This window comes from Schistocerca americana, chromosome 2 (genome assembly GCF_021461395.2).
Source record: "Schistocerca americana isolate TAMUIC-IGC-003095 chromosome 2, iqSchAmer2.1, whole genome shotgun sequence".
Taxonomy (NCBI): Eukaryota; Metazoa; Arthropoda; class Insecta; order Orthoptera; family Acrididae; genus Schistocerca; species Schistocerca americana.
In genome coordinates, this window is record NC_060120.1 from 74,351,782 (window position 1) to 74,364,285 (window position 12,504).

The 12,504-nt window shown below is 40.9% G+C and overlaps 1 protein-coding gene across 1 annotated transcript in view; it reads right to left on the minus strand.

Annotated features, from left to right (window-relative positions):
* The window catches only part of LOC124595557 (serpin B8-like), a 107,370-nt gene that overhangs the window by 50,438 nt on the left and 44,428 nt on the right, over nt 1-12,504 (minus strand). The window contains exons 3-4 of the mRNA XM_047134338.1: nt 6,383-6,562; nt 1,446-1,653 (exon numbers count right to left, since the gene is read on the minus strand). Coding sequence (XP_046990294.1) covers nt 1,446-1,653; nt 6,383-6,562 — 388 coding nt within the window. The remainder of the gene's footprint in view (nt 1-1,445; nt 1,654-6,382; nt 6,563-12,504) is intronic.

Here is a 12,504-nt window from a genome sequence, read left to right on the forward strand (position 1 = left end):
TAATTTCCACGATTATTTCGTTTTGACTGGTTAGCTAATGCGGAACTTTAATGTTAAAAATAAACTGCTGAACTTTAAAGTATTTCCAAAATTATGCCAGAATTTAGACGTTTGTTAACATAGTATACTGCTCCACTTTTATTTTATTTTAGAGCTTTTGGCACAGTAGTTACATTAATTCAATATTAAAGAGAGTACAATGAACTCTTTTTTATTTAACCCAAAAACTCCACTGCATCGTGAACAATTTTTAATTTTTATTCACCGAAAATACAATTCCTGCCTGCACAGTTTTGATTATTGATTACTGAGTGACTAATTATCAAAGGTAATTGCAACAAATGCGTATAGTTGGCCCCTAGATATCAGTGTACTGAAATATCAAAAACACCAAACACAAATTCTAGAACCCTCAAGAACAATTAAAACTAGCTTTGTATTCAGCGTTATTTCAGCATTTGAGTACTCGCACGTTTGGGATCAAGAGCAACAAATAATAAGTGTACAACCTTTCATTTCATTTATATGTACAGACGCAAAGTTGTCATGTCTTTCAGGAACAAGGTTTTTGTCCGCTAAGAGTCACGAAGTCTGCGTGCTATAAAATATGAATGATCTTCCACGGCTATTTATTCCAATTCAGGCTTTCCCGTGCCTTTTCTAAACAGAGTAAGGTATATGTTAACTGAAGTATAATATGGCCATTCCCGTCCTTACAGTTTTCATATCCCATCATGTGAACTGTCTCTAATGACATTGTCATTGATGGGATGTAGAACGTTAGTTTTACTTTCCGTGATTACTGTCCTCTGCCGTTTACCCTCTTCTCTCCCCTCCCTCCTCACGCCCCGCTTACCCGCTTAAACCACCTCCGACCCAAATCATTATTTATTATCCAGGAATATGGAGGTTTATCTAGGAGTTACATGTGAATACATCGGTTAGTGGTTTTCCACGTTAATTTCTTCAAATGAATAGTTTTCTTTTCAAAAAACCAACCTTCAAATCATAAAGAATCGATTTGTTTTCTCAGTAATAATCTTCTTCACAGAGACAGGAACATATTTCGCTTTTCAACAAGTAGCATTTCTTTCACGCAGAGGTATGATCTCAACCCACAGAAAGTAATACGCTGGGATAAGGTAACTAATAATATTACTCCAAAATATTTCAGAGTGTCCTGCGTTCTTCACATCTATACGGACCCACTGATCACATATTTTATCTTGTTGCTTCCTAATTAATTTCAAAACAACAGTAATGTTAGGTTTAAGTTGTATCAACCTCATGAGAATTCTGCACTCCTTTTTGAAACAGTTTTTTTGCTTCTTAACTATTCCACCAGACAGATAGTAAGTCACCAAATCATCATACTCAGGATACTGGTAATGTTTGCGATCGTAAATCACTATGATGAAACAGCAGCATTAGGCTAAATTTCTTACCAGTAGGGATAATACTGTTAATCTTGTGATGCGTTTTTTTGTCTACCCAATCGTTTATTATCTTCCTCGCTATTTCACTCTGTGAAAAATTAACTTCTTCAACGTCTGCAAGAAGCTTTATCACAGAATTCTTATACTCTTCCTTGATCTGAAAATTTTCTTGCAAAAACATCGCGTTCGCCGTTTCAAGTGTGACGTCTGTTGATTCCTGCAACAAAATTACATCCATATTAGAAACAAATATTTCATTTACAGCAACAGTTCTTTCTCTGACAGCTGACACACACCATCCTAGACCAAAAACTAAGTCGAATACTGATAAGATGCCTTGTTGTAGCTAGATCTAACATATTCGTGTTGTTTCTTTAAAATCTGTACTGGAGCTAAGAAATGAAAGATCGAATTTAAATATTACATAGTTTCTTTATCTGAGACCATTCCAATATTTCATTTCATTCGGATGAGATTACAAGAAACATTTTTCGCAGAAGGATTGAAGGAGGACTTGAGTTTAGTATCTAGTTGCCAATGAAGTCTTTAGAGACAGGGCCCAAGACTGGATTGGCGAAGAACGAGGAAGGAAACAATCCGTTTCCTTTTCAAGGGCATTTTCGTGTAAGAGATTTAGGAAAACAACAGGAAAGCTGTTCCTAGAAAGCCGGACAAGTGTTTGGTCCACCATCCTGCCCAATGCAAGTCCAACAGCTTATCCTTTTTATGGTTCTGGCCTGATAGCCATACAGTGGTAATGAAAATTTGCGATTGACGTCATTGGCCGGGAGGCCCCTTACGGGGCAGGTCCGGCCGCCTTGGTGCAGGTCTTATTACATTCTTCGCCACTTTGGGCGACCTGCGCGCCAGATGGGGATGAAATGATGATGAAGACAACACAACAACCAGTCCCTGAGCGCAGAAAATCCCCGACCCAGCCTCTTAGGACGGCAGTCCGTCACGCTGACCATTCAGCTATCGGGGCGGACATTAGCTTACTAATGAACTACATTGCTCGATAATTGTAAAGTTGTAACATATAGCTATTAACTGGGCTTTCGAGGCATATTTATAAATCTTTCTACTTCAAAATTATAATGTTTTCTTATTGTATGTGGGGGAACTCGTAGAATGTTACACTTTCGTTGGTTACTAAACGCTTTTCTCATGGTCACCTCCACTTTGACAGACCACACCCAGAGATCCGAATGGGTAACGACTCTGGAATCTTTTTGCCAATGGAGAGATCATTATGACACTTTTTCAATTACAGGCAACATTTTCTGTGGATACACATCATGTGCCTTTAAAGCAGCGGATCGCGATGTCTTCTGCATCCTCACGCCGTTGATCATTGCCGATTCTTCCGCCTTTTGTGGGCAGTTTCCCACCCCAAGCGCAACAGAGTGCCCTGAACATCTCCCCGATCCTCTGTCCTCTTTGACAAGGCTCTCGGCAGAATGAGGGTGACTTCTTATGCCGGAAGTTTTCCTCCGCATTTGCTACTGATTTTTATTCACAAATTAAGCTGTTGCGAGGCTCGATACCGGGATCCAGGACGTCCTGGTCAGTAGCCAAAGACGCTACCCCACACCGCGGATGAACAGAAGCGTAGCAGGGGTAAAATACGGGGAGCAAAAGGCTATTTATAACTAGAACAGAAACCAGACAGCCGTTATACACTACTGGCCATTAAATTTGCTGCACCAAGAAGAAATGCAGATGATAAACGGGTATTCATTGGACAAATATATTCTACTAGAACTGACATGTGATTACATTTTCACGCAATTTGGGTGCATAGATCCTGAGAAATCAGTACCTAGAACAACCACCTCTGGCCGTAATAACGCCCTTGATACGCCTGGGCATTGAGTCAAGCAGAGCTTGGATGGCGTGTACAGGAACAGCTGCCCATGCAGCTTCAGCACGATACCACAGTTCATCAAGAGTAGTGACTGGCGTATTGGGACGAGCCAGTTGCTCAGCCACCATTGACCAGACGTTTTCAATTGGTGAGAGATCTGGAGAATGTGCTGGCCAGGGCAGCAGTCGAAAGGCCCGTACAGGACCTGCAAAATACGGTCGTGCATTTTCCTGCTGAAATATAGGGTTTCGCAAGGATCGAATGAAGGGGTCGTAAGACGTCTGAAATGTAACGTCCACTGTTCAAAGTGCTGTCAATGCGAACAAGAGGTGACCGAGACGTGTAACCAATGGCACCCCTACCATCACGCCGGGTGATACGCCAGTATGGTGATGACGAATACACGCTTCCAATGTGCGTTTACCGCGACGTCGCCAAACACGCATGCGACCATCATGATACTGTAAACAGAACCTGGATTCATCCCAAAAAATGACATTTCGCCATTCGTGCACCCTGGTTCGCCGGTGAGTACACCTTCGCAGGCGCTCCTGTCTGTGACGCAGCGTCAAGGGTAACCACAGCCATCGTCTCCGAGCTGATAGTCCATGCTGCTGCAAACGTCGTGGAACTGTTCGTGCAGATGGTTGTTGTCTTGCAAACGTCCCCATCTGTTGACTCAGGGATCGAAACGTGGCTGCACGACCCGTTACAGCCATGCGGATAAGATGTCTGTCATCTCGACTGCTAGTCACACGAGGCCGTTGGGATCCAGCACGGCGTTCCGTATTACCCTCCTGAACCCACCGATTCCATATTCTGCTAACAGTCATTGGATCTCGACCAACACGAGCAGCAATGTCGCGATACGATAAACCGCAATCGCGATAGGCTACAATCCGACCTTTATCAAAGTCGGAAACGTGATGGTACGCATTTCTCCTCCTTACACGGGGCATCACAACAACGTTTCACCAGACAACGCCGGTCAACTGCTGTTTGTGTATGAGAAATCGGTTGGAAACTTTCCTCACGTCAGCACGTTGTAGGTGTCGCCACCGGCGCCAACTTTGTGTGAATGCTCCGAAAAGCTAATCATTTGCATAGCACAGGATCTTCTTCCTGTCGGTTACATTTAGCGTCTGTAACACGTGATCCTCGTGGTGTAGCAATTCTAATGGCCAGTAGTGTAGATGTCGAGAAGCACGAACAGGATGCAGTGGTTGAGATGGGAGTTTGGCAGGGTTGTAACCTGTCCCTAATTTTACTCAATCTGTACATTGAGCAAGCATTAAAGGTAACCGCAGAGAAATTTGGAGAAGGAATCAACGTTAAGTGAGATGAAATGAAAACTAACATCGTAATCCTGCAAAGATAGCAAAACACTTGGAAAAGCAATTGAACAGAATGAACAGTGTCTTGAAACGAGGATATAAGATGAACATCAACAAAAGCAAAACAAAGATCATGGAATGTATTTGAATGAAATCAAGTCTGAATTAAATCATTTGATGCTGAGGGAATTAGATTAGGAAATGAGACACTTAAATTAGTAGATGAGTTTTGTTATTTGGGCAGCAAAATAACTGATGATGGCCGAAGTACTGAGGATACAAAATATAGGATGACAACGGCAAGAAAATCATTTCTGGAGAAGAGAAACTTGTTACCATCAAAATAGATTTAAGCGTTAGGAAGTCTTTCCTGAATGTGTTTGTCTGAAGTGTAATCTTGTATGAAAGTAAAACGTTGACAGTAAACAGTTCAAACAAAAGGATAATAGAAGTTTTGGTGCTGCAGAAGAATGATGAAGATTAGACTGGATAGATCACGTAACTAATGATGGTTCAGATGGCTCTAGGCGCTATAGGACTTAATATCTGAGGTCATCAGTTCCCTAGACTTAGAACTACTTGAAACCTAACTAACCTAAGGACATCAGACACAGCCGACCGAAGTGGCCGAGCGGTTCTAGGCGCTACAGTCTGGAAGAGTCTGGAACGGTCGCAGGTTCGAATCCTGCCTCGGGCATGGATGTGTGTGATGTCCTTAGGTTAGTTAGGTTCAAGTAGTTCTAAGTTCTAGGGGACTGATGACCTCAGAAGTTAAGTCCCATAGTGCTCAGAGCCATTTGAACCATTTTTTTTTTTTTTTTGACATCACACATATCCATGCCCGAGGCAGGATTCGAACCTGCGACCGTAGCAACTGCGCGGTTCCCGACTGAAGCGCCTAGAACCGCTCGGTCACAGCGGCCGGCGTAACTAATGAGGAGGTACTGAATAGAAATGGGGAGAAAAGTAATTGTGGCACAACATGGCTAAAAGAAGTGATCGGTTGATAGGACACATTCTGAAACATCAAGGGATCAATTTGGTACTGGATGGAAATGTGGGTGGCAAAAATTGTAGAGGGAAACCAAGAGAAGAATGAAGTAAGGAGGTTCCAAAAGATGTAGGTTGCATCAGTTATTCAGAGATAAAGGGGTTTTCCCAGAATAAAGTATCATGGAGAGCTGCATCATACCTGTCTTCGCATTGAAGACCCAAACACATATTACATCTATATCCAGCGTACTAATAGTGTAATAAGACACTACATTGAACTTTCTGGCTTTTTTCCTCTGGAAATAATAAATGTGTTACTAAAATATATATTTTTGTCAATTAAAGAACATCTGCGTTAAACTTCCTCTCTCATATCGAGAGCCTTTCCATGGATACGCCTTCCAATGACCTCACTGGAACATCTGCCACCACAATCTTTTGCTGCATCTATGTCCACCCTTATTCAAAAGGTATCCAACTTATATTGAAAAAAATATAGAAGCTAAAACTAAAGAGTATGTGTTACATGCAGGAACATATGCCGTAGCGTTAGTTTAGATATTTCTATTCATTTCAGTTAATCTACGTGAGCATGCTTTTCCTTAATACATCTTACTTTTGAGATGATTCGGACACTCATCAGTCCAGAAGAGTTTTGTATAAGTAGCGTGTTACCTCCTAATAATAGGAAAAAAACTCTTCCCAAGCACGTAAAATGTTATGGGTTAATTTTTTGAAAATTCTGTACTTACCACAAGGCTTTCCATCATTGCATATGCTCCTTCCGCAACCAGCTGCTTCTCATCCAGCAAGTGTAAGCCTTTCAAAAGCTCTTTGTAAGTTTCACCGCCTGCTCCAAGGAACACCAAAATGAGAGCTAAATGTATACTTATCGGCGAGAAGAATATATTTCCTAGTTCTTGTCCTATTACCTGAAAGAAAGTGATCAGAACTTCATGAAACCAGAGTAAATATAAATAAATACTGTAAATTAATGTACTAATATCTATAGTCGTGAACATGAAATACACTGCCTGCCTGCGTCTTGGGGTGGCTCATTCAACCGATATGGCCGTAAGTCATGATTATAAATAACTTCGGTAACATTTTTGTGTAATTGTGAATTATTTAAGAATTACCATTTCAACTGAATAGCTAGTGTACTAAGAACTTCCAGGAGCACGAGGTTATAATTAAGTCAACTTTTTTTGTATAAGTCTATAAATAGTCGAGACAATAGTGTCTCACTCTCATTTTGTCTAAGCTCATCTTGTCTCATGTTGTCTGTTTTGTGTTAGCTCGTGTGAGTGCTTATGATTTTTCAAAAAATGTTCAAATGTGTGTGAATTCATAAGGGACCAAACTGCTTAGGTCTTCGTTCCCTAGACTTCCACACAACTTAAACTACCTTATGCTAAGAACAATACACACACCCATGCCCTAGGGAGGACTCGAACCTCCGGCGGGAGGGGCAGCGCAGTCCGTGACATAATGCCTCAAACCGCGCGGCCACTCCGCGCGGCTTCATGATTTTTAATTCTGAAAATATATAGGGTGATAATCAAAACTTTAATTTCAGAAGTACTTCCCACCCTGTCTGAAAGTAAGTATCTTTGTGAAAGGGAAAAGTTATATTATTAAAAAATGATAATTAACTTTTTAGTGAATTCAGCAAGTGAGATAGGGAGTTTCAGTGGATAGGAATTAACTGAAAGTTGAAACCTTGAGAACTTTAATTATTATTGATCGCTACATTACGCAACGCAGCGCAGCGATCGTGATTTTTTCATCAAATCGAACGGAAGTTAACATAGGCATAACATCTTTGGCTTCCAGCGTTAATGAACATTGAGTTTATAATAACTTGCAAAAATAACTTGGCGTGAATTTAACTTACGTCAAAGAGTGTAAAATTAATTTGGACAGGGCTTACTTAAAGATGATCGTCTTTATTTATTGATTAATCCATCAATGTTAAAGAGAGAAAGATAGTACGAAATATTCAATTCCACTACGAACCCTGTTTTACGACGAATTTTAAAGACAATAAATAGTGTCGTCTTCTCGCAAAGAAAATTAACAACTACCAAGCCCTGAGATTGGAAAGAAAGTAATATTAACGTCTAACCACAACCAACTAGTCAAGAAATATCAAGATTACGAGAGCAGCCACATATCCTATCATCTTATCGCGTTGGATTCTGAGAATTACGTAAATTACTCATCATGACGTCCGTAACTGTATTGTATTGGCACGGTATACTAACTGTCTGTTTCATCTGGTCTCCAAGCCTTTCCAAATTAGGATTCAGATCTTTTTAATCGCATAATTTCGATTTTTCTTCTTCGATTCACGATGCGCTGGTCTCTGCTCTGTAGACAGCAACTCATAAGATAGAGGAAAGGTACGATTTAAAATTGTAGAAAAAAATAGGAATTATGATACAGACCTTTTTTTTATAAATTTGTATTTTGTTATTCACCAAAACTGAACATTTTAGTCCAAAGCAGAAAAAGCAACAATAAAAACATTATGAAACAATGCTCCTGCAAATTTTACTGTCGCAGCAAGACACTCAGGGGAATAACATTCGTCAATCATGTGAGTCATCTGAGTACCGCAAATTCTTCACCATAAAGAAAGGTAACGTAGTGTACATCTCTAGGAGCAAATGCCAGTACCGTTTTACTACACTACTGACGATCGGTGGCTGGAAACATTCTCAACCCTTCCGATAACCACGTGAGGTTGGTCCTACAAATGGCAGATGGTAGGCTAAAAATCGTTGAAAATTCTACAGAAACGTAACTCACCCATGAAAAAGATAGCACTCGAAATCTTCATTCGACTGATTCTTGTACCTGCTCTGGGATCTGAGCCTGGTTCCTACCAAAATTCGAGTCCATTTCGTTAACCACGGTAATATCTTGCACAGTGTTACATGCACTAAGTATCACGGAAAACGTTTGTGCTAAAATTCTGAGATCCTACGTTCCAAAACAATTCGATGCACATATTATTCACTCACATGCATCTCATATAAAACAAATCATATTATAACAACAAATTTTCATTTTTAATAGGCATGAAATGGGTACAGGTCGAACTGGTCATTTGTAAAGTGCCAACGAAAACACTGTAAATCTCTTCGCGATGAGGGCTAAATAGCATTACAAAAATGACAAAATTATACTGATTTTTATTGCGTTTTGTACCCTCTCTACTTCGATAATCGACAGTTATTAAACTGCCCAAACAGTAAAACACTTCGACTACTTCAAATGTCTCATTATCTAATGTAATTCACTCAGCATCGCCTGATTTGGTTCGACTATATTCCGTTATACCTACATGCGTTTGTTGATATTCATCTTACTATCTCCTTTCACAACTATTATTTCAACTGTTCAACTGTTACTCCAAGTATTTTACTGTCTCTGAATTGCAATGTCGTCGTCAAACCTCAAAGTCTTTATTTCTTTTCACTGAACATCAAGCACTTTTCCAAACTGCTCTTTTGATCCCTTTACTGCTTGTCAGTGTTCAGACTGAATAACAATGTGGATAGGTTGCACCAATTTTCAGCTACTGCTCTCATTTCATGCCCATCAATTCTTAAAGCTACCATTTAGTTTCTGTAAAAGTTTTATATAATCTTTCGCTCCTTGTAGTTTCTGGGATTAGGACGTCTCTAACACACCTACGGATCTACATGATGTACATCTACATCTATACTCCGCAAGCCACCTGACGAGGTGTCGTAGAAGGTACCTTGAGTAGCTCTATCGGTCCTCCCTTCTATTCCAGTCTCATATTGTTCGTGGAAAGAAAGATTGTCGGTATGCCTCTGAGTGGGCTCTAATCTCCCTGATTTTATCCTGATGGTCTCTTCGCCAGATATACGTAGGAGGGAGCAACATACCGCTTGATTCCTCGATGAAGGTATGTTCTCGGAACTTCAACAAAAGCCCGTACCGTGCTACTGAGCGTTCTCTCTTGCCGAGTCTTCCACTGGAGTTTATCTCTCATCTTCGTAACGCTTTCGCGATTACTAAATGATCCTTTAACGAAGTGCGCAGCTCTCCGTTCGATCTTCTCTATATCTTCTATCAACCCTATCTGGTACGGATCCCACACCGGTGAGCAGCATTCAAGCAGTGGGCGAACAATCGTACTGTAACCTACTTCCTTTGTTTTCGGATTACATTTCCTTAGGATTCTTCCAATGAATCTCAGTCTGGCATCTGCTTTACCGACGATTGATTTTATATGGTCATTCCGTTTTAAATCACTCCTAATTCCTACTCCCAGATAATTTATGGAATTAACTGCTTCCAGTTGCTGACCTGCTATATTGTAGCTAAATGATAAATGATCTTTCTTTCTATGTATTCGCACCGCATTACACTTGTCTACATTGAGATTCAATTGCTATTCCCTACACCATGCGTCAGTTCATGCAGATCCTCCTGCATTTCAGTACAGTTTTCCATTGTTACAACTTCTCGATATACTACAGCATCATCAGCAAAAAGCCTCAGTGGACTTCCGATGTTATCCACAAGGTCATTTATATATATTGTGAATAGCAACGGTCCTACGACACTCCTCTGCGGCACAGCTGAAATCACTCTTACTTCGGAAGACTTCTCTCCATTGAGAATGACATGCTGCGTTCTGTTATCTAGGAACTCTTCAATCCAATCACACATTTGGTCTGACGGTCCATATGCTCTTACTGTCTTCATTAATCGACTGTGGGGAACTGTATAAAACACCTTGCGGAAGTCAAGAAACACTACATCTACCTAGGAACCCGTGTCTATGGCCCTCTGAGTCTCGTGGACGAACAGCGTGAGCTGGGTCTCACACGATCATCTTTTTCGAAACCCATGCTGATTCCTACAGAGTAGATTTCTAGTCTCCAGAAACAAAATACGTGTTACAAAATACTACAACTGATCAACGTTAGAGATATAGGTCTATAGTTCTGCACATCTGTTCGACGTCCCTTCTTGAGAACGGGGATGGCCTGTGCCCTTTTCCAATCTTTTGGAACGCTACGCTCTTCTAGAGACCTAAGGTACACCGCTGCAAGAAGGGGGCAAGTTCCTTCGCGTACTCTGTGTAAAATCGAACTGGTATCCCATCAGGTCTAGCGGCCATTCCTCTTCTGAACGACTTCAATCGTTTTTCTATCCCTCTGTCAATTTCGATATCTACCATTTTGTCATCTGTGCGACAATCTAGAGAAGGAACTACAGTGCAGTCTTCCTCTGTGAAACAGCTTTCGAAAAAGGCATTTAGTATTTCGGCCTTTAGTCTGTCATCCTCTGTTTCAATACCATTTTGGTCCCAGAGTGTCTGGACATCTTGTTTTGATCCACCTACCGCCTTGCCAAAAGACCAAAATTTCTTACGATTTTCTGCCAAGTCAGTACATAGAATTTTACTTTTGAATTCATTGAACGCCTCTCGCATAGCCCTCCTCACACTACATTTCGCTTCGTGTAATTTTTGTTTGTGTGCAAGGCTTCGACTATGTTTATGTTTACTATGAAGTTTCCTTTGCTTCCGTAGCAGTTTTATAACTCGTGTGTTGTACCACGGTGGCTCTTTTCCATCTCTTACGATCTTGCTTGGCACATACTCATCGAATGCATATTGTACGATGGTTTTGAACTTTGTCCACTGATCCTCAACACTATCTGTACTTGTGATAAAACTTTTTGTTGAGCCGATAAGTACTCTGAAATCTGCGTTTTGTCACTTTTGCTAAACAGAAAAATCTTCCTACTTTTTTTAATATTTATATTTTCAGCTGAAATCATCGGTGCTGTAACCGCTTTATGATCGCTGATTACCTGTTCTGCGTTAACTCTTTCAAATAGTTCGGGTCTGTTTGTCACCCGAAGGTATAATATTGCCTCGAGTCGGTTCTCTGTTTAACTGCTCAAGGTAGTTTCCAGATAAAGCACTTAAAAAAATTTCACTGGATTCTTTGTCGCTGCCACCAGTTATAAACGTTTGAGTCTCCCAGTCTATATCTGGTAAATTAAAATCTCCACCCAGAACTACAAAATGGTCGGGAAATCTACTCGAAATATTTTCCAAATTTTCCTTCAGGTTCAAATGGTTCAAATAGCTCTGAGCACTATGAAACTTAACTTCTAAGTTCATCAGTCCCTTGAACTTAGAACTACTTAAACCTAACTAACCCAAGGACATCACACACATCCATGCCCGAGGCAGGATTCGAATCTGCGACCGTAGCGGTCGCGCGGTTCCAGACTGTAGCGCCTAGAACCGCTTGGCCACCGTGGCTGGCTTCCTTCAGGTGCTCTGCCACAACAGCTGCTGAGCCAGGGGTCCTATAGAGACATCCAATTACCATGTTCGAGCCTGCTTTAACCGTGACCTTCACCCAAATTATTTCACATTTCGGATCTCCGTCAATTTCCTTCGATACTATTGCACTTTTTATCGCTATAAAAACGCCTCCCCCTTCACTGTCCAGCCTGCCTCTGCGGTATACATTCCAATCTGAGTTTAGAATTTCATTACTATTTTCATCTGGTTTCAGCCAACTTTCCGTCCCTAGTACTATGTGGGCATTGTGACCGTTTATTAATGAGAGCAGTTCTGGGACCTTTCTATAGACGCTCCTACAGTTTACTATTAAGAAATTAATATTGTCATTTCCTGTTGTGTTTTGCCTACTGCTAACGGTTCTAGGCGCTACAGTCTGGAACCGCGCGACCGCTACGGTCCAAGGTTCGAATGCTGCCTCGGGCATGGATGTGTGTGACATCCTTAGGTTAGTTAGGCTTAAGTAGTCCTAAGTTCTAGGGGACTGATGACCTCAGAAGTTAA